The 23,187-nt window shown below is 51.7% G+C and overlaps 8 protein-coding genes and 1 non-coding gene across 9 annotated transcripts; 4 read left to right on the top strand and 5 right to left on the bottom strand.

Moving 5' to 3' along the window:
• Positions 1-2,429: 2,429 nt before the first annotated feature.
• Positions 2,430-4,859, bottom strand: SMAC4_02480 (uncharacterized protein). Its single transcript, XM_003350762.2, has 2 exons — positions 4,581-4,859; positions 2,430-4,528 (listed from the first exon to the last, which is right to left on the bottom strand). Exon 2 carries the CDS (start codon positions 4,433-4,435, stop codon positions 2,783-2,785), a length of 1,653 nt encoding a protein of 550 aa, XP_003350810.2. The 5' UTR covers positions 4,436-4,528; positions 4,581-4,859; the 3' UTR covers positions 2,430-2,782.
• Positions 4,860-4,982: 123 nt separating this feature from the next.
• On the bottom strand, positions 4,983-7,331 carry SMAC4_02479 (uncharacterized protein). The gene is made up of 2 exons (XM_003350761.2): positions 6,471-7,331; positions 4,983-6,414 (listed from the first exon to the last, which is right to left on the bottom strand). Exons 1-2 carry the CDS (start codon positions 7,097-7,099, stop codon positions 5,970-5,972), a joined length of 1,074 nt encoding a protein of 357 aa, XP_003350809.1. The 5' UTR covers positions 7,100-7,331; the 3' UTR covers positions 4,983-5,969.
• An 89-nt stretch (positions 7,332-7,420) lies between these two features.
• On the top strand, positions 7,421-8,474 carry SMAC4_02478 (uncharacterized protein). The gene is made up of 2 exons (XM_003350760.2): positions 7,421-7,661; positions 7,810-8,474. The coding sequence occupies exons 1-2, from the start codon at positions 7,504-7,506 to the stop codon at positions 8,024-8,026; spliced, it is 375 nt and encodes a 124-aa protein (XP_003350808.1). The 5' UTR covers positions 7,421-7,503; the 3' UTR covers positions 8,027-8,474.
• A 462-nt stretch (positions 8,475-8,936) lies between these two features.
• On the top strand, positions 8,937-11,843 carry SMAC4_02477 (uncharacterized protein). Its single transcript, XM_003350759.2, has 4 exons — positions 8,937-9,619; positions 9,680-9,709; positions 10,539-10,703; positions 10,763-11,843. The coding sequence occupies exons 1-4, from the start codon at positions 9,389-9,391 to the stop codon at positions 11,084-11,086; spliced, it is 750 nt and encodes a 249-aa protein (XP_003350807.1). The 5' UTR covers positions 8,937-9,388; the 3' UTR covers positions 11,087-11,843.
• Positions 11,844-11,876: 33 nt separating this feature from the next.
• On the bottom strand, positions 11,877-12,215 carry SMAC4_02476 (uncharacterized protein; the record flags this gene model as incomplete). The annotated part of the gene is made up of 1 exon (XM_003350758.1): positions 11,877-12,215. One exon carries the CDS (start codon positions 12,213-12,215, stop codon positions 11,877-11,879), a length of 339 nt encoding a protein of 112 aa, XP_003350806.1.
• A 1,342-nt stretch (positions 12,216-13,557) lies between these two features.
• SMAC4_02475 (uncharacterized protein) lies at positions 13,558-13,908 on the bottom strand (the record flags this gene model as incomplete). The annotated part of the gene is made up of 1 exon (XM_003350757.1): positions 13,558-13,908. One exon carries the CDS (start codon positions 13,906-13,908, stop codon positions 13,558-13,560), a length of 351 nt encoding a protein of 116 aa, XP_003350805.1.
• A 1,935-nt stretch (positions 13,909-15,843) lies between these two features.
• Positions 15,844-17,755, bottom strand: SMAC4_02474 (uncharacterized protein). Its single transcript, XM_003350756.2, has 4 exons — positions 17,219-17,755; positions 16,624-17,016; positions 16,410-16,475; positions 15,844-16,253 (listed from the first exon to the last, which is right to left on the bottom strand). The coding sequence occupies exons 1-4, from the start codon at positions 17,241-17,243 to the stop codon at positions 16,072-16,074; spliced, it is 666 nt and encodes a 221-aa protein (XP_003350804.1). The 5' UTR covers positions 17,244-17,755; the 3' UTR covers positions 15,844-16,071.
• A 1,611-nt stretch (positions 17,756-19,366) lies between these two features.
• Positions 19,367-20,668, top strand: SMAC4_02473 (uncharacterized protein). The gene is made up of 2 exons (XM_003350755.2): positions 19,367-19,612; positions 19,694-20,668. The coding sequence occupies exons 1-2, from the start codon at positions 19,565-19,567 to the stop codon at positions 20,351-20,353; spliced, it is 708 nt and encodes a 235-aa protein (XP_003350803.1). The 5' UTR covers positions 19,367-19,564; the 3' UTR covers positions 20,354-20,668.
• Positions 20,669-20,746: 78 nt separating this feature from the next.
• On the top strand, positions 20,747-20,818 carry SMAC4_13850. Its single transcript has one exon. It is a non-coding gene; the product is annotated as a tRNA-Arg (tRNA).
• The last annotated feature ends 2,369 nt before the right edge of the window (positions 20,819-23,187 follow it).

The following is a 23,187-nucleotide window of genomic DNA, read 5'->3' as shown; positions in this document are numbered from 1 at the left end:
CTGAGCTCGGCCGTGGCAGGGCGGTCGCCGTTGCCCTGACCCTTTGAAAACAGGCCCTGTGCGTTGGGGGCACTGGCGACTCTCCTTAGCTTCCTCGCAAGCTCTTCCTTCGTGGCAGCGGTGGGCTGCTGCGAGCCTTCGGGGCCGTCGACCTTGAGCGAGGGAGTGTCGGGCGGGCTGGGCGGAACGGAGCCGTCATTGTGATGGCGCAGGCCCGGTTGGCCCTGGTGGGCGAAGTACGGGTTCGCGTGTGCGGTTGGACTCATGGATTCGTCGAGCGGATTGCCCTCGCTCACGACAGTGGCACTGCGAAGACGGCCGACGCTGAAGAAACGGGACTGACGGAAGGTCTTGGAGTTGGAGTCGGCGCGTGGTGCTCCGCCGTGGGAGCTGGAGGTGGTGTTGGCATCGCGGTCCTTGTGGTCTTTGGAGCCGGAATTGATGCGGAAGAATTGCTTGAGGCGCGAGGGGAAATGGCCTTCGCCGTTGACTTTGCTTGTGGACGGCATCCTTGTGATGTAATGCTCATGAGGACGAGTCCATGATGCGACTTGGATGGGAGGAAGGGGGAAAGACGGGGGGTGCCAAGGTGCACTGGACTGCGAGTGCGCGAGGTGCCAATGCAGTGGAGGGTGCTGGGTGCAGCGGGTGGTCTGGCAGTTCCGGTCTGAGTGTGGCAGCAGGCGCAGGCAGTGCCTGAGAGATGTCGAAAGAGCGGATGGCCGAAGTGGATAACAGATGACAGGACCGAACCAGTTGCGCTGTGCCCACTTCTTTACGAACGCTGGCGGCGGCCACCTTCCACTTCCAGCACGCCGTCCAATGGGCTGCAGGCGTCGCTGCCGGGCACTCTGCGATGGAGACTGAGACGGGCTGACCTGCCTGGAGCTGGAGGCGAAAGCTGTTTCGCTTCAGTTTTTCTTCCCGTTCACGTCTACAATGGGCGGCTGCTAAACACACAGTGACAGGATAGAAATATTGCTTCTTATCACCCGCTTAGCCGGCAAGCGCTCAATTGTGGTGATATTCTGTTAGTGCAGCAGCCCAAGTACGTTATCAATCATGGGTGTCTGCTAGATTGGGGAGGTCCAAACACTTGGTGTCCAGAGACTCCATGGAGACTGCCTGTTTCCAAGGTCTTTGGCTCTCTCAGGTTGGTGGAGTGTCACGGGACCTTCCGGCGCACGCCGACTGGAGCGATGAGAACGAGACCCGACCATTGAACTGCTGCGCCTTCTTTTCAAGTCCCGTCCGCAAAAAGTGAGGTGTTCTCGTCCAGTCATTTATCAGCATGCCATGCCATCTGTCAATCGATCATCCATTCGAAACTGCATTTATCAGCAACGAAACCACCAACCCGTCTTGTTCGTGATGAGGCTCTTTTGGTGCTTCAGATTCAACTGTCAGAACAGCCTCAGCAAATATGTAATCGTGGGCCATACGACGATGTGTAAGTACCTCGGAGTAGCGTATCGAGCGCGATGTCTCAGAACCAGCCGTTTCTACCGTCGAACAATACGCAGCCGCAATGCTCAACTACACCACTGGTTTCTGTTGGATCGCAATCCTTCCAGGCCCCTGTGAATTCCCCCCACCAGACTTCGCAGAGCTTGGCAACGTCTTGATGGATCCAGACTGTCGATGGCTGCTGAGCACCTGCAGATGCCTAGACTTAGTCTCGTGTGTAGATGATGGAAAGGCTGGGACATCTGAGATATGTTGACTCAGTATGTATAGTGATGGAGTAGATAATGGTCTTCAAAGGCTTTATAAGCAGACACATTGTATATACTTCCCGTCGGCAATTGTTCGGAGCATAGCCCGTTACAGCAATTCCCGTTCGCAATCTGGAACTCCTTGGCCATGTCTTTTCCTCATCACAAGTTAGGTATTGAGCGCGGGCAAGGAAACAGCCAAGCAACCAACCCCAAGTTCCACGTTGACACATCCCGTCAAGCTGGGGGACCGGGGATGCCAAGGCTACCCCGGAAAACGAAAGGTGGTTGAATGTTGATGGTCACATTGCACTTTGCAGTCAACATTTCCATGCTCCGTTTTCTTTCAAGACTCTCAGATCCAGATATTCATTCGTCCCTGGCGTGAAATGCTTCCATCGGCCCTATTCAGCTCCTAATATCTACACAATAACACAGGCTCCCGTCAATTTGCCTTCAACGCTGCTGTACCACCATGAGTCTTACACCACACGCTGCCAACCAAAGTACCTGCCTAATTCGGCTGTCAAAGTCGTGTTCTTTTACATGTCTCTTCCTCGTTCTTATCCAGCCTTTTCGCTCTGCAACCCATACAAGTAAAAACAACCACCATATGAGACGCGCTGAGTTGTAAAGGTTTTTCAGCACTGCGTAAGCGTATACGTGAGTTTTCTTTGTTATTGTGGTCGTTCCTTCAATGAAAAAAAGGGGCGAAAACACAAACGCGGTTTCCCAGCGATCTTTGTAGAGGTGTCTTACTTGATGAGTTTCTCTTCTCAGTTCTCTAATGCAGTTTTCTTTTCCGTAATAACCTATGGTGAAGGATTAAACTGAAGACACTGCTAGTATGAAGCCTACAAAATTGTAGCATATGTGGTGACACGGACTTCGAAGCCTTCACTTGAATACCTCGATCGCTTGGTATATATCTAATACGCCTCTGTGCCTTTTACACCGCATCTCACGCCGAAAGTACAATATCAGCTAGAATCACATCCACAGCCTTCTCTATTTTCATTTCGCTCGTATTACCATCATTCCTCTCACTCTCACTCTCACCCTGAAGCTCAATCCTGATAAAGCCCCCTCCAGGCCGGATCCCACCCACAACTCAACATCTTCCTCCTAACCTCTTTCCCAACACTTCCAGCAGGATTCTCCGGGTCCGCGGGAATCGTCACCTCCACTACGGGTCCCATCACTTTATCGTAATAATCCCAAAACTCGTCCTGCTTCTTCTTCTTCGCCGCCAAGCTCGCCTCTATCGCGTCCCGCTCAGCCTGCGTATAAACCGGCTCCGGCGCTGCGTTTTCGTCTCTCTGGAAATGCACCCGCTCCAAGCGCGCGCGGCGGCGGCGCTTGTCGTCGTCGTTTTCGTAGAGCTGGTCCCGCACGGAAGGGGTCACTTGGGTGCCGGAGACGTCGAAGAGGTAGGGTGGTAAAGGTTGGGGTTTGACGGCAGGTGTTGCCTTTGGGATGGTGATGGTGGGGGCGGGGGTGGCAGAGGCGGTGCCGGCGGGCTGTGAGATAGTTGACGGTTGTGGTAGGGCCGATGTTATGGTCAGAGGTTTCTCGGAGAGGGGAGACTCGATGCTGGTGTTGCGGGGCCCGTCGCCGACGTGCCAGAGGAAAGGTATCAGGTGGTTTTCGTCAACGTGGGCTTCGAAGTCGGCTTTGGTTGCTAGTGCGAGAGGTGGGAGCTTGGAATGGAGACTCTTGCTGTGGCAGGAAGCCCATTTGCATGTCTTGGGCTCTTGTTGTTCTTTTGCTGGTTGACGATTTTGTCTGTAATCCCCGTGTACGACTAAAACGTGTTTCCGTAGAGTCTCGAAGTTGTGTAGCTCGGCCGGGCATCCCTCCCATTCGCAGAGGAAGCGAATGTACCGCGGTGTGAGTTTGGAGAATATTTCTCTAGGTAACTCGTGCGACTTCTTGGGGGGACGACCTCTGCGCTTGACTTCGCCTGGCGCTTTAGGCGCTTTTGGAACTTTGGGTCGTGAGGGAGGTACTGGATTTCCTCGCATTGCGGCATAGGACAAGCCTGGTCGCCACCCGACTGGCCGCCCTCGTTTCTTTGGTGGATTGACCAGGGGTGCTGTTGGAGCTGAGATATCCGGTACTGGAAACGGTGGTGGTTGCACCTTCGGGGGCACATAGTTGGATGCACCAACAACAGGGTGAGTTTTTGTTGTTGAGCGCTCCGTGATCTTTCGCCTCTTTGGGGTAGGAGGCACAAGGTCTGATGTCACGATATTACCGGCCATTGTGTCTTCTTCCTTCTCTTCCTTCTCTTCCTTCTCTTCCTCCTCTTCTTCCTCTTCTTCCTCTTCCTCATCTGACGGAACATCTGGGACGCTAATATAGGCGTCCTTCTTGACACTGGCCGGTAGCATGACGGCGACCCGGGCTGACCTAGGTGTTCCATCGCGAACAGGTGTCGACGTCGGCGTCACATGCCGCTCAGATCGTGAGGGTTTCAAAGGCGAGCTTGTCGATCGCCTCTGTTGTTGGGGAACCTCAGCGGGCGTCTGGAGCGGTGGCTCATCCTCCGCGTCTTCTGCGTCATAAAACTCATCCACATCCTCGTCATTACCCCCCTGTAGGTTCGGATCTAAATCCGGATCATAATCATCGCCCAGCTCATCGTAATCGTCCTTAGGATTATAATTGAATTTGTCGATTGGGTCTTCATCGGGGTAGAGATCCAGGTCGTAAGGCATCCTGCCACCTTAACTCATACAAGTTTGCAGTGAAATAAGTTTGAGTTTAGAGAGAGATAAAAATAAAGATCGTGGCCATGCAGCAAGGTAAATCTGGGTTCTGATTAGTCGCATCCTCTGCCACAAGTGAGGATTTGTTACGTACATTTTTGACTGCTAAAATTGGCGGTTTAAAATGAAATGTCACTTGAAGATCCGCTTTCTGGGAATCGAAAGACCATCCAGCAGATATTAAGTACCTTATTGTTGACTGACAGAGGGTTGATTGGCGAAGTAGTGCTGGCTTCCTACAGTTAATAGGAGAGTGTGTGGGTTGATGGGGGACTGACGTGACTGGACGTGATGTTGGTAATGAAACTACTACTTCCAGCTGCACGGCTCGGTCCGTGGTCTGTGCGTAGTAGTAATTACCGAGGATTCGCAACTTCCTAACTTTGAAAGATGAATTCACGGAGAAACAGCTTTCTTTATATGCTTCCACAACAAATGTGTATCTTTGAGCTCTCGTCCGTGCTGGATCAAACTTTAGGTTCAACTAGTTTGAAAGCCCACGACGTCAACAACTAATTCATGGTACCTCCTAGACTGTAGGAAGTGGTCAAAAGGCTCACCCATTGTTGGCTAAAAGGGTACTACTGATGCTCAGCAAAACATCCAAGGTATCGTCTAGTCGCCCTTGTATTTACGTGGGCAGTCCATCCGAAAGACGTATGGTTGAATGCTCCAGCCATTACAAAGCATAATGAAGCCGTCTAAGAGGCAATCGGTTGACAACTAGCTTCTGCTCTCTGCCCAAACATTACTTTGAAGACAATATGGCCACATTTTATGGCTCTAGGTTTGACTCTGCTTGCCGTAAACGTCGTTGGGGTCGGCCACAACGTATTCTTGAAGACTGGTCGCAAGCCATGCGTGTATCTCTGACTTGGCCCTTATAATCAACGCCTCTAAGTCCTCATCATATGCTGCGGTCTTATAACACTTAACCCAATTCCGAATAGGAGGGCCTAAGCTGCGGATTACCAACGAGCAAGTTGGGCCACGTTGCGTGCATGTGGCAGGACGAACTGATGAATCGAAGTAGATAACAACTGACATGTGTTGATATACCCCATATCTCGAAGTTCCCTGTACCCGTCTCTGTTCATAGAAGGATTGATGGCGAAGGCGACTAAACACGCGAGACACGCAAGGATTATGGAACGAAGTGCTGGACCCGGGCATGCCTATGATTGTGTGTGTGAGCTAGACTAGTTCATGACCAGAGCTTCCAAACCAAAACCTGACGACATTCTTGTCACTGCTCCTTTGTGGAGGCGCGAACAAACTCGGCTTCTCTCCTCGAAGCTTTGTGTATATATCGTGATATAGATGTCGGACAACCTCTGTGAGTGAGCTGCCTCGAGCAACTCGAACAGCTTCTTCGTCAACTTGGCGCCAGATCCCTGCCGCAAGGAAGTGCCGAACTCTCGGACAGGCACAAACCTTTTCAAGCGGCGGCGCTGGTATTTTCCCCTTCTTTGCCGATATGCTCTCATGTACCAAGCGCCGGCTCGGCAAGTTCTGAAACATCCTTTGCTTCGCCGAGTGTGATAGGAACGCCGTGGAGCTGTGACAGGCGTTCCTCCTCCTTCTTCTTTTGAAGGGCCTCGGTCTCCTTCCGCAGCTTCTCCAAGTTCCAGGCGTCGTCGTCCCCCTCGTCCTCGGAATCGAGATCGGCCTCCATTCTCCAGTTGCCACTTTCGAACATGGCACGACCAGTCGCTTCCTTGGCCTTCCTTGCGGCTTCCTCGGCAGCCTTCTTGTCGAGACGCTCCTTCTTCCACTTGGCGAAGCTCTCCGGCGTTACGGGGGTGAGGGTGCCGGTAAGCTTGTGCCTCTCGGACTCAAGGAACTCCTCGAGCGTGAGGGTCCTGAGAGGCGACTTGTCCAACAGCGCCTTCTCAGCCGCCCTTTGCTCCTTGGTCTTGAGAACGAACCTACGGAGATGGTGTTAGTGGCGTGTAGAACCTAGCAATGCAGAATCCCAACTTACCCAGGCGGCAGAGCATGCTTATACATGCACTTATCTCCTCCGTTCGGGCAGACCCAGAACCAACCGTACTTGCCCTCCTCAATCGCTTCGATAAAGAACTTGCACACCTTGTCTGTGGTGGTGCGCTGGTTGCCCTTCTTCGACAGGACGACGGAACGCAACTTTTCTTCGTCCCAGTCCGCTGAGGTCTCCTGCTTCTTCTTGTCGTCTTCCTCTGCTCGTGTATCCTGGTACAGATTCCTCTTCTCGACCTTGCGCTCCATCTCCAAGTCGTGGGAGAACTTGCACTTCTTGCCCTTTTCGCAGTTGCCCTTCTTGAAGAAAATGCAGACGACCGTCTTGGGGTCGACACCAAAGGGAACCTTTTGAATCTGGGCGGGCTTGTTGAGAAGCAGATCGGCCTCCCTTTTGGCATCCTCAGCGGCCTTCTTCTCGCGCTCACGCTGCGCCTTCTCGGCCTCCTTGCGCTTCTGCTCGGCATTTCCACCGTTCTTCATCGAGGCCTGCAGGGCGGCAATCTGCTTCTGGGCGGCGGAACCCTTCTTGTTCTTCATGCCAAACGTCTTGTCTTCGACGGCCTTGCCGGTCTTCTTGCCGGCGGCCTTGGGATCCTGCTTCTTGGGAGGCATGGTGGGCAAATATCGCGATCGGGAATCGAAGAGTCGAGTTTGTGTATTGTCGTGATGCGCAAATTAATGGATCACGGATATAAATCGAGTCGCTGTCGCAGCGGGGGTGGTGGCAGACGCGTAGGGCGTGATTAGATCGTGTTGTCGCAGCGACCTTCAAAAGATTTGCAGACGAAGGCGGGGATCTCGATCAACTCTTTCAAGAGTTTGGAGGCAACTCGAAGTGGGTGGGCTGAAACAACTTTAACCAAATGGGCCCGTTGACGCCGCCCCGGGGTTTAAAGCGCTGGGGGAATCCGCCCACAGAAGCCCTGACGTTGGCCCGGGCAGCGCAGCCGGGTCATGCAAGGATGAGGTCCTTCAGCTTGGCGCCGTCCACGTGACTTGGTCGGGTCTCTCTGTAAATGACGGATGGAGAAGTACCGATACACCTGGCGCTGCGTCGCGGCCCTCAAGGTGGAAAGCTGTCCATAACACCTGGACCCGACATAACCACCTTTGACGTCGCAGTCCGCCCGGTACAGCACAAGTACGATAGTGCAATTGGCATCAGCAAGAAAAAGTCAGCAGGACATTTTTATTTCTCCATCTGGCTGTCTGACAATTCAGCATATTGACAGCTTCTTGAGCAACAGAACAGCGTCCCCAAGACCCACTTCAACTCCCCTCCAAGCGCTGCGAGTCGCAACAAGTCTATAGCTACCTGTCAGCACCGAACAAACCCCCGACACCGACTTTCTCTACGCCAACGACACAATGATTTCCGACGCCGAACTTTACCGTCTCGCCATCGTCCTCGGATGCTCGGCCATGATTCTCATTGTCCTTCACTCATTCCTCGAAGCCAACGCCGGAGATCTCGAAACCGACATCGGCAAGGAGAAGAAGGTCGCAAAAGTGGCAGCAGTCCCGGCTAAGGCGAAATAAGACACAACAGGCACGAAACTGTACGATAGGACGGCGAAAGCTACATTTCGAAAACACGTCCGATACAACCTTTGCGACACTTGGCTTGAGCGAGGCAGAAAAGGAGAGAGACTACAGCTCTCCCTCTGACTGAGGAGAGAGTAAGAGACAGCAGGCCCGTGGCGCAACCGATATGCAAAGGAAGAGGACTCCGGCACACAGAAAAGAGATACGGGGACAAAGAAAGAACGGAAAGCTACAAGGTCTCGGACCCGGAAGGATTGAATGGGCCACAGTTAGTTAGTTGATACCCCATGGTTGGTCCAATGCGCAGGAGCAGACCACAGCACTGCATTTCAGTTCTTGTTCGGATCATGGTGTATCGTGGATGTCACCAGTCAGCAGCAACTGCCTCACGCCCTGGGAAGCATGACTGGCTAGAGTAATAACTTGGTTTGTTATTTCTTATGCGCAAGGGGACAGTTCTTTGTTTCCGCTTGTGAAGGGGCTCAATTGCAAACGTCCCTGAAGCAAGAGCTTGTCTTGTGGTGTGGTGGAAGTATGAACCATGGAAACACCGACTCAAAGCTCCCGTCCCACTTGTTGAGCCGCACTGGAAAATGAACGGGTTGCTGAGAGTGGTGACACGTCTCTGGAGTCTGGCATCCGGCGCAGGTACCGGTACCATACCAGCCCAGCTGCGTCAGAGTGGCAGAACAAAAGGTCTAGCTCCAAACAGATTAGCGTTCGAGTGAGTGCTAGACCTAGCGGCCAACGCGATTGCCACAAGGCTGTGATTGGCGGTAGGGTGGCCAGTGCAGGGATCACATCCTAGAGGTATGTAAGCGCGTGTGGCCCGTGTGGCCTGCTCAGCCTGCCAAGCCTCCACTTGACGAAAGCGCAGACCGGTTTCTGCTCCCTCCTCTCCCCCTCGTTCACCTCTTTTGTCCACTCACCACTTTATCACCTAACAACACCACCTATTTCCCATCACCTCCCATCATCACCGCCAAAGTCCGTCGCCGACAAATCCCATCCGCTCAGACCCATATTCATTTCATTGCTCGCAGGCCTGCATCCAACTTCGCCAGCCTGACCACACACGTCCACATCTTCACTTGCCATTCGAGTCGATCAGATCAGAGTCGCTGCATCATCTCCCGTTGCAGCGCGACCCTTCACTCCATCTCGACTTCACGCGACCTTGCGCTACCAGCAAGTCGTAATCTGACCTCCTTACCATCCATCTGCCCAACGCGACCTTCGCCAGCTCTACTGCGCATTTAAAGTCGCCTCGCGCCTCCTAATTTCTGAAGCCATCTTGACCACACGTCTCGTCTCTCTCTCACCACTTTTAATTCACTTTCAAGCACCACCGCCACAATGTCCGGAAAGCTCGACCAGTCTCTCGACGAGATCCTCTCCACCCAGCGCCGCGGCAAGTCCAACGCCCGTGGCCGTGGAGGCCGCCGCTCGGCCGGCGGTAAGCCCGCCAATGCTGCCCCCGCTGGCGGTATCCAAAAGAACACAAGGCCCGCTCGCAACGCTGCCAAGCCGGCGCCCGCCAAGAGTGCTGGTTTGACCGGCGAGAGCAAGATTGTCGTCAGCAACCTGGTGAGTCGCGTCCTCCAGCTTCCCCCGCGTCGCATCCTTCACCGCTAACTCTCGCTGTAGCCCAAGGACGTTTCCGAAGGCCAGATCAAGGTATGTTATTACCGATGAGGCCATTTAGCCTTCGGACTTTTATCGACATCCCTCTTGCGTGGCATATCCAATCGGCCTCATTTTCTCCCCACTGGGCGGTCGGGACGGTCGTTTATTGCAACTCGCCACTAGGCCATCAAGACTGCTGTTGATTGCTCCTCCCTGACGCGTGTCACTACATGCCGTCATGCTGCGAGTTGAGCAGATCCCCATCACGCTCTCTCTCCTTATCATTATGGTGGCTGGCAAGCGCCTCTGGTTCGGAAATGAGCAAGCTGTGCAGGATCCAGCAGGCAAATCTTGTATGAGCTGGGGGACATGCGGTATCTCTTCCTGGCTGGTCACCTTGAAGACGGTTTCTGCACTCCAGCGCGCTACGCAGTGAGCAATGTTTTGAGATTCTGTTTCTCACGTCCTGACTGGACGATTTCTGGGGGTTTCCGGTCCGTCAGGAGATGTGCAACTCCGGGGAACTGGGTCTTAGCACCGTGGTTGTTGGGAAATTCTACGAGAGGACGGCATCACATCAACTGGAACACGCTTGGACTGTCTGGCATATCTGGATCTATTCACACTGTCCTTCGCTTCACGGGTTGTGAGCCCGGACGTGTCGGATCGTATGGATGGCTCTAGTCAGTGCTGGATCTTTGGCTCACCTGCCAGTTGCTGGTGTTGCTGACCCGGAGATTACGCACGCTGCTCTGGCTATCCTGGTTTTGGGCCGTCTCGAGATCATGCCCTAGCTTTGACCGTTTTGAGACCGAACCGCTACGGACACGACCATACTGAAACTCGCGCATAACGCTAACCACGAACTACCCTGTGATAGGAATACTTCCAGCAAGCTATTGGACAGGTCAAGAGGGTGGAACTTTCGTACGGGCCCGGAGGCGCCAGCCGCGGTATTGCCCACATCACCTTCCACCACGCCGATGGTGCTACCAAGGCGTACAACGCCCTTAACGGTCTCCTGATCGACAACCGCCCGGTCAAGGTACGCTCGTTTTCCATCACATAAACTTTCAGTTTCCAAGATCGCTAACGTTCCCACAGGTCGAGGTCGTCGTTTCCAATGCCGAGTTGATCCCTCAGCCCAAGAGCTTGACTCAGCGTATCACTCAGCCCAAGGCCCAGCCCAAGTCTGCCGCCACCGTCAAGCACGCTGCCAACACCCCCAAGGTTGCTGCTGCTACTAAGCCTGGCAACAAGAAGGGCCCCCGTCGCCCTCGTAACGCCCGCCCTGCCAAGAAGACTGTCGAGGAGTTGGATTCCGAGATGGCTGATTACTTCGAAGGTGGCAACACCGATAACGCCAACGGAGCCGCGCCGGCCGCTGCTAGCGGTGGCGATGCTCCCATGGAGGATGAGATTCTCTAAACAAAGGGTGTGCATGAGGAACAGCGACAGTCGATGAGAGCGAATACCCGCTTCAGCGGCGATTTCGCTTGACGGATTTCGGATAGTCTATGATTGTTTTACTATCTTTTCGGGTACGGGCAGGGTTTTCAGCTTAGGTCAACAGCTTGGTGCAATTTCTTTCCAGACTCACGACGACCTTCAAATCACCGCTTCTCCACTACACTTAACGGGAATGTTGTATCATCTGCGACCGGTTCGCTACGACGTACCACCTCGCACATGCCGTTTACGATCCCTTTGATGGGAGATGGATAACGGCAGGACGCGTCTGCGAAAGGGGCAAAGGCCACTCACTATTCAGTGCTGCCATCACCCATTGATCACCTTTTGAGCGTTCCGTATTCCTCGCTCGGTACCTTAGCCCAGGGCAATAGGTGCCTCTCCGGATTACTAGTTCGCCTCTGCTATTGGACGTGTTGGTGCATAAGGGGGATATATGTCGGCGAAGCGAAAGCAACATCACCGTGCGTGTTTTATGTGGCGATGCCCAAGAATGAATCTAGCGTGCGAAGAGGTTTGCCCTTGTGTATTTTATCAACACAGCGTTATCTGCGGAGGGCAAATTGGGCATCACAAGATAGGAGTCAGCTCAAACAGCTGTAAAAGCCCAGATCAATGATCCCGGGAGGAAAAGGAGGAAGTTAATGCCATGATGCCTCAAATTTTCCCACCACCATAAACAAGTAAATGTTCCATGTGCCTGTCGTGAATTGTAATTGTATGGTGTCCCTCCTTCCCCGCCGTTCCATCATGATTCAGTGGTAAGCGGTTGTTCCTCCTCCTTCCCACTCGGCATCTCACCAGCAGCAGAAGCACAACCTGAATGTTTCTGCCTCTTCTCCTTCTCCTTCTCCTTTCCGTTTGCCTTGTCTTTCTCCTTCTTATTCTTCTTCTCCATCTTCCTCTGTTTCTTCTCACAGTTCTGGCACAACACGGCTTCCGTAACTGTCTTGGTTTCGATGCCTCCCGCGCATTGGCCAATGCGCTCTCCTCTGTATTTTGGCCTGCAAGGGTACTCTGTCGAGCGGCCTTGGACGAGATCATCGCAGGAGGTGCAGTAGGAGTCGATGAAGTGTTTGATGCACATCTTGGTTCGTGGTTGGTGGGGGGGGGGGGGACGTGTGGTGAGGGAGTTGTGTAAATCTGTGGTGCTCCGGTTATGGATGTTCGGATGCGAGGATAGGTAGAAAGTGAGCGCTTGGGTTGTTGTTGTTGTTGTTGTTGTTGTTGTTGTTGTTGTTGTTGTTGTTGTTGTTGTTGTTGTTGTGTTGTTGTTGTTGTTGTTGTTGTTGTTGTTGTTGTTGTTGTTGTTGTTGTTGTTGTTGTTGTTGTTGTTGTTGTTGTTGTTGTTGTTGTTGTTGTTGTTGTTGTTGTTGTTGTTGTTGTTGTAAGTTTGTTTCTTATCGTTCTTGTAGTTCTTGTTCGGAGTTGTGAGTTATGTTATGGAAAACCTAGAGTGTGTGGATGTGGATGAGCAGCTGGAATTAAGTACTTGTAGATGTACAAGACAGCAGCAATAAAGATCAACGGTTATAGATATCCTATTGTGTCTCTGCGACAATAGCCGGGTTGTCATGGTCGAGTTGTCGGCGAATGAGTGAATTGGATGGGTTAGCTCGCAAGGTTTTATTCTGTTTGTAAATAGGGTTGAGGTATGGAGTAGAATAGCTTCTCAGTTACTGCTGAATCACTTCCGCTGCCGGCCATTTTCATCTCGTGGTTGCAAAGTAGCAGAGTCTATGAGGTTCAAAGGCACTGCTGGTACAGCCACTCGTCACTCAGGGGTTCCGAAGGAATAATGATGGTATATGTGTGTGGAGGCCCACGATGTTGGTGTCGAGGAAGTTAGTTCTGCGAGGCTTTATGGTCCACACTCAGCCATCGACCGCCAGCTAAATATAAAGCTATCATAATGCATCTTTGACTACGACAATCACTTTCTTTCTCTTTTCTCAAAGAAATATTTCTTGTTACATACATGACCGACTTTGAGCGATGACCTTCAGAGCTATATTCCCAGTCTATTCCCTCTGGGCAAGTTGAGAGGCTCATCACAATACAAGATGGAAGGACCACTTGTCGTGTTTAGCTTGATAGGTCCGTCACTGTACAACTAGTCACGATGGCCTTTCAAACTTTAAGCTTAGAAGCCATCCTTTTCGCGAGACAGACGTTGGTGGTATTGACAAACGGTCACCTTTTGAGCAGACACTGTCGAGTACAAGAAACATTCGCCATGCCCAAGTAAGCCTCTTTACATACACCTTATCTACCTGGAAACCTGCGTGTAATCCCCTTCCATTTCCGTTCCGTTTTCGTTTTTATTCCCCTTTTCCTTCCTTGAACAATGCCTACCTGCACCCAACAAAAGATCAAGATCCCTCTTTTCCGGCTTACCCTGTATCCCCCTTTCCCCTTCCAAGAACAATTCAAATCTTGGGAGCAACCCACACCTCATCAGCCGGCCAAGCCAAGATCGCCGCCCCCATCTGCGCATCTCTCGCCGCCTCGCCAGCCGTATATGGGCCAGATGCTGATGAAGGCGACGACGCGGAGGAAGAAGAGCGGCTGCTGGTCGTGCTGGAGGTGTTGGTATTGATGGTGATGGTGGGGCCTAGACCCGCGAAGCTAGAGGCGGCGCTGGAGTATGGCGATGGTGTCGAAGAATGGTGTGAGTGCGAGTGTGAGTAGTGGGAGAAATGCGAGCCGCTTCTGCTGGAGGACGTGCTGTATGTGGAGGAGTTTGAGCTGCGGCGGGAGGAGGTAGTGGAGGGGGCCATTTTGAAGGTTGGGTGGGTTATTTAAGCCGCTTTGTGGCTTGTGGACTTGGAATGTTCGAGATTTGGCTGACTATGGAGCTGAGTATTAAGTGGTTTGGTGTTGCCACCTGGACTTGAAGGTTGGAATTTGTTGGTGTATATGGGTTCACTTCCCGAATCAGCGAAAAGGTCTGTTAAGGGGTGTAAGCGACTTGGGTAACTAAGGTAAGAACAACGAGAGCGGATAGAAGGAACAAAGGAAGCCTGGGGATAGGAGACATGAAATATATATAGGAAGTCGTATACGAGGTTATGGAGAATTGGTGAAACACCTGACACCGATATTGGTAGGTATGGTCACGGAAAAAGGCAAGTTGACAAGATGGTGACTCGTTCGTCCTTCCCAAGTATCCATCCCGTCTCGACAACAAGACCAAGCTCTTTGAGCATTCAACGGGAGTAATTCTGGGTGTGAAATAAAGAGAAAATCATTGAGAAATTGTAAAGATGCTTGACTGACCTTGTCTTCGTTCTTGGTGCCAGTTATGCAGCCTCCCTCTTAAAATCTCATCGCTTCTTTTCGTTTGTTGCACTTTGGTTCGGATGAAAAAGCAACTGTCGCACGTTATCTTCCTCTTGTCTTATGCAGCCTGTAGTGTCGAGCGTAGTGAATTAAAGCCGTGGCGAATTCTTCGGTGTATTTGAAAATCCAAGTGAGGATGAACTGGCGTCGAGGAAAATAACTAGTCTCCCCAGGCGGTTTCCTCTTTCTCTTATACGAGGAGGCCTCTATAAAAGTTATTCCTTGTACATGCGCCGCAAAGCTGCTGGATCTAAAGCACAAGTGCCGCAAAGTTTGTCCGAGACAGACTGGAATGCGAGAAGACATAGGTGCGAGTTTAGTAAGAAGCAAGATGAGAAACCAGCAGCAAGCACAGTAACAATACGAGAGTAAACACTACGACCACCCACCGCCTCCACCCGACACTGGCGGTTTTCGTCTGAGTGTCTGTCTATCTGGAACAGACGGGGCTGCCTGTGGGTCTGAATCATGATGTTTGGTGTTCCTCAAGACCTTCCTTTTATATCGAATTCCATCCCGACCACAGCTCATACTAGTTGACCATCCCAGCTTGGCATCACAGACGCTAGATCTAAGAGTGTAGAGTAGTGTGGAGATAATGTGACGAAAGATGGAGAGACTCAGCAAGTTACTTCAAAAAGTGGATAGTCAGTGTAGCAATTGACAATACTGGCGGCAAAGCCCTAGAACGTCTTCCAAGACGAGGGAGCAGCTGCTGCATTGACCGCCAGGGCATTGACATCGAAGAGACCAGCACGGCGCCGGGGGGTGGGGGATATGGTAGGAATGGCGAGGTGCCTCATCGCCGGAAAAGAAGCAACGTTCGAGATGGGAAGAGGCAGATGAGACCTCCCATTGAGAGACACTCGCCGTAGGACTGATCCAAAGAAACCCGAATCTAACTGGAGGTCATGTCCTCGACCGGGAATTAAGCCACTGATCTTATAGAGAGCAAGACATCGCAATATCGGCATGCGATATTCCCGTCGTGCTGCTTTCGAAAGACGGACGACGATAGGGTACCAATGCGATGGGTTTGCAGCCTCACTTGAAAGCACTGCATACAGTTTCTGGTGACTGAAAAGGCGTGAGAACGAACTGGTGGCGATAGGTGCACGTTCGGCTTGAAAGAGAGCCAACCAAGTACTATGCCCTTCTTGAGCTCCCATCGATTTCCCAAGACCTGCTTCGTAGAAGCGCCGCAAACCGGAAAGATGATGCGAGAAGGGAGACACCGAGCTGAGACCGACGATAATAACTAGACTTTCGGTGACAAGGGGTGGACGCAAGTCTCTATCCGTGGGGAAGATACAGGCCCGCAATCGTCACGTACATTTTGCAAATTCGGGATCGAGGGTTGCCTAGAAAAAAAATGAGCATGATTTCATTCGCTATAAGATCCTGCTAGGTACCGAAATCAAAGTACTCCATAAAACCCGTTCCAGTTATTCATCCGGCGTTAAGATTCCATCTCTGGAGCATCGGGGAATGGGAGGGTATGTGTAAGTATATCCTGTCGTTATTCCCAATGCCCAGATCTAAACATTAAAGCCCACTACCTCGGGGCTTGGGTATGCCTATTGCTTTGCTTTTTCGAGTATTCACGCAGTCTCCTTTGATGTGTCAACAGCCTCCTTGGCCTCCTTGGCCCCCTCGGCCTTGTCAGCCTCATTCTCGCCCTCGAGAGGAGGCATGTCATCGTCGGAATCCTCGTCATCGTCGTCACCGCCGGGCATCCCACCGCCGCCGAGCTTGGAGAAGTCGATGCCGCCGAAGTCACCGCCTGTGTAAATTCAAGTTAGCAAATTGGCCAAGGATAACCAGGAGAGAACACAGCCGCTAGGTAACTCTTGGAGATATGACTCTTGGAGGTGTCCGCGTTGTCTCAGGTATGGTCGATGCCACATGTCCCTCCCCGTTCAACTGGGAGTGTACGTACCCATGCCGCCCATACCTCCGATACCACCGTCCATGCCGCCCATGCCACCCATGCCTGGCATACCTCCTGCAGGTACGCAATATATTTAGTTTTGAAATGAATAAGGACGGGGGGTCAGGGGGGCTTGGCTCGGAGTGGATGCGACCAGTGGCGCAAATGGCACAGAGTCAAATCACAAGCGGGCGGGGAAAAGGGTTAAAGAACTAGTACTCACCCATACCGCCAAAGTTGCTGAAGTCGTCCTCAGCGGCCTCGTGCTGCTCATCCTCATCAACCCACTTGTCGAAGTCGGTCTTGAGGAAGTGGACCTTCTTAGACTCCTTGAGGAGACGGGGCCAGTAGGAGGCATCGAGCTCCTTCTTGCGAAGCTTCATCTCAACATCGCGGGCAGTGTGGTTGACCTTGCTCGCAGAAGGGTCGATCTCGGCGTAGAACTCGAGCTCGACGTGGTAGGTCCTCTTGAGGGTGTCGGAGTGGCCAGTGAAGACGAGACCAGTGGGCTTGAGGTCGAGCTTGAGGTTGGAAGTAGGGACGTCGGGAACGCCAATGGTGAGGTAAATGAAGTTGCTCTCGGGGTCGGTGGCAGAAGAGCGCTGAGCCCAGAGAACTGTAGAATTGGAATCCATTGTCAGCAAATCGGGTATATACAATGCGACAGGAAGCGCAGCTCTTGGTAGATACGAGACATGAGAGGCGATCTCGAGAGGGGTAGCCCGGGCCGGCCAGCCTGCCAGCCTGCCAGCGAGCGAGCTAGCCTCGAACCACCCGCAAGAACAGGACCACGTGGGGCAGGAGAAGCAGGTACTCACCCTCAGGTGTTACGTTGGAAGCCATTGTGATGATGGTTGTGTTTGTGTGTGAAGGTGTCGTTGAGGAGGGGTAGCTAGCTAGCTTCTGTATGCAAAAGCGCTTAGAGTGGTAGATGTGCAGGTGTTTGTGTTGTTGTTGCTCTTTTTGGTATTCCAAAAGGCGATGCCACAACTAGAGTCGTCGTCAAAAGGTCGTTCGTTGTCTTGTGGTAGAATGAATTGTAGTCGAGGATAAAAGCTGGAAAGGGAAGATGCAGGAAAAGAGGTGGTGGGTTGGCAGTGAGGCTGCAGCAATTTAGCAATCATGCTTGCCTTGTCGTCCCCTTCGGTCTCCAATGGTCCCCGGGCCCTTCTCTAGGTGGGTGACGGTGGAATTCGTAAGAAGCCTGAAGATTCCCGCGCGGGGCGTTGACGCAGGGCTGAGCTTCGACGCTCCATCAGCTGTTGCTCCAACTGCTCCAACGGCCCCAGCTGTGCTCCTTCCTGGACTCCAAGTGGAGAAGTGACGAGGTGGTCCCAAACAGCAGACGAAATCTTGGGAGCTTTCTAGAATCTAGACTTGGTATCCCACAAAGGCAAAACAGCAAAAAATCCTTCTCACACCAACTGGAAGAATCAACAGAGGACGAGCAAGCGAACAACCTAAGCATATGTGTTCTGAGCCTTGTGTACCTTGTCTCCGGTATACAAATGCCTTCTAGAACTATGCCCTTTTAGCTACCTAAGGTATAGCCATGTGATTGTGGTTCGCATACCTTAAGGGTGGGGCCGGGGTCACCAAAGCAACACAGGGCAACACCTACCTAACAGTATCAATTACCTTAGGCAGGTACCCTGTGTTATCCACCAGTCGTACAATATGTGGCTTTCATGGCAGGACATGGTGATTTCATGTAGGGTTTGAACAACCTTACAGAGGTTTTCCTCCATTGTCCTGCAGTAGTGGTATCTGAGGTTATTCCCAAAAAGCCAGACACTCCTTGTTGGCCCCAATCCGCAGCACCATCGCGGGGCGGATAGCCGCTAGCGGCCAAGGATTCCAACAGGCAAGCGCTGCAGGCCAGGCAATCCAGGGCAAGCTTGGCGGGTGGTAGACCCCGAGTGGGACCTGTGTGGTTCGCTCCCCCAGAGCAGCCTCCAGGTGCAGCTACAAGCCACAGGTCCAGGCACCTCAGCGCAGAAAGACGGGAACAGCCAGACAGACCACTGAACCTCATGGTGTGTGAGGTTCACGCGGCCTCACCTACTTGGGGGTTGTGGTGCGGCCTGGGACTTTTCCTCAACTCCCTCTTCATCAAAGAGGGGGAATAAAAATTCTAGGACAACCTTTTATTTTGAGACATCTGAAATACTAGGATGCGTCATAGAAAATTGTTAGTGAGAAGATGCAACGTCTATATAAGGCCATCATTATTTTTCAAAAATTTAAGAAAAATTATAAAGATCGAAAGCGCTCTAATAAAGCTACTCAAAATATTGCATCAAGTTTGGCTCAATCGTTATTAAAATATTTTAGAATTCTTAATTTTGTTATTATTGAAGTGTAATTTAGTTTGGCGGTTTTGCGATACTAAAACGACAATCTTCAATACTTGTGATGGCAGCCTTACAGTTGTGCCTCTCGACTGCCATCACAACTATATAAGACCACTTGAGTGACTGAATTGCTAGCTTCAGTTACTTGTATCCTTTTAAAACATAGCCTAGTGATGTAGTAGTCCGCCAGCGTCGTGACAATACTGATATAAAATTCTGAAAGCCGCCGTTTGCCCAATTAAAAAGATAATTTTCTAAAACTTAAAGAGTAATATCTTTATATTATTCTCATACTTTCCAAAATTTACAAGATTTTTAAAAAAAATTTTATAGCTGCTTAGTTTACGAACGTTAATATACTAACAGCTTTCTTAGTATTTTAGCGCTATTTCAGATTGTTCCAAAATTAAAATTTGTCCCAGAATTTATTTTCCCCCTCTTTTATGAAGAGGGGGTTGAAGAAAAGTCCCAGGCCGCACCACAACCCCCAAGTACATGCCCGCTACGCGCCAACATTAACCCCCCCCCCCCCCCCCCCCCCCGGGGTTGTCCACGACGTCAGAACGTAACGTCCCAGTGGTGACATGGTTTCCACCTCAGTCAGGCACAACACGCCTCTATCACCAACTCCAAGTCCTCATCACCATACGGCACCCTCGCCGTGTGCCACCATCAGCAACCTAGAAACCATCATTCATGTTATTGACTCTTTGAATAGGGCACCATTCAATTGTACCCAAGGTACACCGCAGCATCCGGGAAGCACGACGAGAAACAGTTGATTCGGCCAGGACTCCGACAACCGCCAAGATGCAAACACTCAGGTCCTTCTTCGCGCCGCCCGATCCACAGGCACAGGTTAGCACTACTTCGACGAAATGGAGCGTGTCTTGAAGCAAGGACGCCAATAGCTGATATCCCCCCGTGTTTGCTATCCAGATGCGCAAATGCAACACCCTACTCCGCTCCAACATGCGCAAGATCGATCGCGACATCGCCCAGGTCAAGCAAGTAGAGACCAAGACCAAGAACCTCATATTGGCCGCCGACCGACGAGCACAAAAGAACCCAGCCCAGCGTAAACAGGCCGAGAGGGAAGTACGCGACTTCGCCCGCGAGCTGATCCGCGCCCGCAAGACCACCGCTCGCCTGATCACCAGCAAAGCCCAGCTCAACAGCGTGCAGATGCAGGTCAACGAGGCCTTCGCCCTACGCAAGATCGAGGGCAGCATTCGCGCCAGCGTCAAGATTATGAAGGACGTCAACACGCTCGTGCGCCTACCCGAGCTGGCCGGAACCATGCAGGAGCTCAGCGTTGAGCTGATGAAGGCCGGCATTATCGAGGAGATGGTGGGCGAGCAGCTCCCCATGGATGTTGATCTGGAAGACGAAGAGGACGAAGCCGAGGGCGAAGTCGACAAGGTGCTGGGCGAGATCCTGAAGGATCGCATGGAGAAGACGGGCGGCTTGCCTAGTGTGCCAGAGCCCAGCCAGAAACTGCCACAGCAACCTCAGCACGCCGAGGAGGAGCCCGAGGAAGAGGATACCGAGGCGATGATGGACCAGATGCGGAATCGACTGGAGGCTCTGAGGAGTTAGAGGGAAGAGGAAAGCCAGCCAAGGATGGTGTGCACATAATGCATGATGAATACTAGGGGTGCACACATAGCTGCACTCGGGGTTTTGGCTTCCACTGGGTTAAGGCGGCGTTGGGGCGTTTTTGGTCATGTCACTCATCATGTCCACATGGGTTGGAAAGTACAACAGCGTGCTAAAGTATCGGGGGCTGATTGTCTCTGTTTGGTAGATGTCTTTGTTCTCAACGATGGAACCTGAGCATCAGGTGTATAACAACGGTGCGTTCCTCATCACCCACAGTCTTGGTGCTATCATTTTGGTTGCCGGCGAGGGTAATCACCCCTTTATATCACCCTCGAAATTCGTTGCCAGGTGGGAATTATAAGTGCTTCAAACTGGGATACAATTCAATAAGGTCCGCTGGCTCAATGGCAGAGCGTCTGACTACGAATCAGGAGGTTCCAGGTTCGACCCCTGGGTGGATCGATTCTTTTTCCTTTTTGCTGCATCCAACATCACGGAGTCGCACATTTCTTTTGCGCTGTTCACATTTCCTTTTTGCCTTCTTTGTATTCGGCTTCATGTCGGTAGCGGGTGCGTCTCGATCGTTCCTACATAGCGGGGAAGGTCATGGGCGTTGGCATCGGGCTGGCGCTTAACATGACTCGAAGCATACGATACACCCTTCCACAAACGGCGTCTATTTCCAGAAAACGCGACCCTGATGTCAACGGACCTTCCCTGCGTGACGGGCTCTTCATCACAGTCAGGTATTTTACCATCGAAGGAATGGTTCAGTCAGTCGCCGGTTTACCGATTTGCATGTGGTCACATTAAAGTCCCTCCGTTTTGCTTTCACCGCCCTCAAAGCCATGTTCCTCATCAAAGACGGAGGGAGGAGTTGGTCTCCCCAACTCGCACGAGACCTGGTCGTAGCGAACAATATTCGATCTTCCAACTGGAAAGTCTAGCCGCCCTCGGAAGCCACGCAGGCACCCACGTACTAGCACACACAAAGAACATATTAAAAGCTCCGGATGGCCCACTCTGATCTGCTGGAGTCCATGTCTCCTCTTTCTGACTTGATTCAAGCTGATTGTTGATAGAACCCTTACGGCTTCTTAAAGTGGGACAGCATACATGCCCTTTACGTTGAATCAAATCCCCTCGAGTCACTTCACGCTCTGCTTTCCACCGGCAGGCAGGCAGGCGCCACACGTCAGTCCCTCCCTCCCTCCCCTTTTCGATTTCTAGTGCATCAAATGTGTCTCGCGGGACCTGGCACCGGACGGCTTTGACCGTTGAGACCTTGCGTTACACACTAGACGAAGACAGAGACTGGAGCTCTTGTTTCTGATTAGAGAATGTCTCTCGTATTTTCAGACACTGATCGCCATGGGGCGTATGACTTGATTCAGATGAGTTGGAGTGAGACTGGAGCTTACCTTACCTATCTACCCACATCTAGCTAGCTATCTGTCTCTGTGTGGTCTCACTGTAAGCTTAGGGTAGACGTTTGAGGAAAATACTGAGAGGCTTTGTGCCTGTTGTGTATGTGCACAGGGACGTCATTTAGGAGGAGAAAGAAGGATATTGTGAGTGGAAGGAAGGTGCAAACAAAGGGCCATTCGGTTTCGGTGTCATCAAGACCTTGCTCGTGGTATGGAACTCATCAGGGAAAGAATTTTCCGGGGTGGAGGACAGATGATAATCATGAGCTATTATTATTGAGACATGGGGTCCTCACAGTTGTCCTGTGTTGCTTATGACACCAAGCCACCGCCAGCGAGGAAGCCTTGAAGGAGATGTCTTGAGTTTATATGAACCAGATGGTATAGTATGATTTTGATTATATGAGCCTTCTAGTATGTCTACAAGCCATGCTTTCCAGGCCAATTTATCTGTGGGATGGAGTTACCAAAGACAACAACTACAGTAACGCAAAACGGACCCTAAATCTAGACATCCCTTTGATGCTGATATCTTTGTAATCCTTGGAAGCTGAGCTACCTCTTTCTAGAAGGTCAGTCTCTTTCAAGGTTATTGCCTCTAACTTCCGTCTGAACCGACTCTATCAGATCCTAAACGGTGAGGAGCTTCCTTACTTTGCTTCAACGCCACCGTTTTCTTCAGGGAGACAAGGAGACAGACATGTGGGCTTTTGTTTCAGAATATGTAAGTCATTCCTGCCTGCTTCCTCACATGAACGTCAAATACTTGTTGTTTCAGACCTTCGTTACCGTCCGGGGAAGAAAGATCAAACGGGGCGTAGCTTGGGTATCTCTAGGGTCCCATTGTTATCTTGAGCTGCATTCATGCCTGTAAGCACGTTCGGGAGCTCCCGAGCGAGCGTTGATAGATGTAGAGGTACTCTTTGTTCATGCAGGTTGTCTTTTCCACAGCGCGGGCTGGGCTTTGAGGTTGGTATGGTAGGTGGGTACTCTTGACATGACAGTCTCATTATGCCAGTCACTCGCTCACTGTCTAGAGGCGGGCGGTTCCCGTAAATCAGGCAGGCATTGGAGCAAGTACATACATAGTCACGTACTCATGCCTGAATGGAACTTCTACACGTGGGAATGGGCCAGATCTGATACAAAGCACGGTGAAAGCATGGACCGAGTGTTCTTTTCTGTGGAGGTTAGGCATTCATGCGTTTACACCAGACGGACACACAAAGAAAGGGCCGCATACAAAACGGTGACTCGGTTGGACAGCCACGTCTGCAGACCCAGGGAAAGGCAGTCTCTTTCTTACCGTTTACAAGCAATGGCATCGTTTGATTGGGAAGTGATTGAGCTCGAGTATTTGAAAGGAATGGTGTTGGTCCCAAGTGAGGTGCTTGCTTGCAGGAT

Source organism: Sordaria macrospora, chromosome 5 (assembly GCF_033870435.1).
Source record: "Sordaria macrospora chromosome 5, complete sequence".
Lineage (NCBI taxonomy): Eukaryota > Fungi > Ascomycota > Sordariomycetes > Sordariales > Sordariaceae > Sordaria > Sordaria macrospora.
The sequence above is the reverse complement of the archived record's forward strand: the minus strand, read 5'-3'. Positions and strand labels throughout refer to the sequence as shown.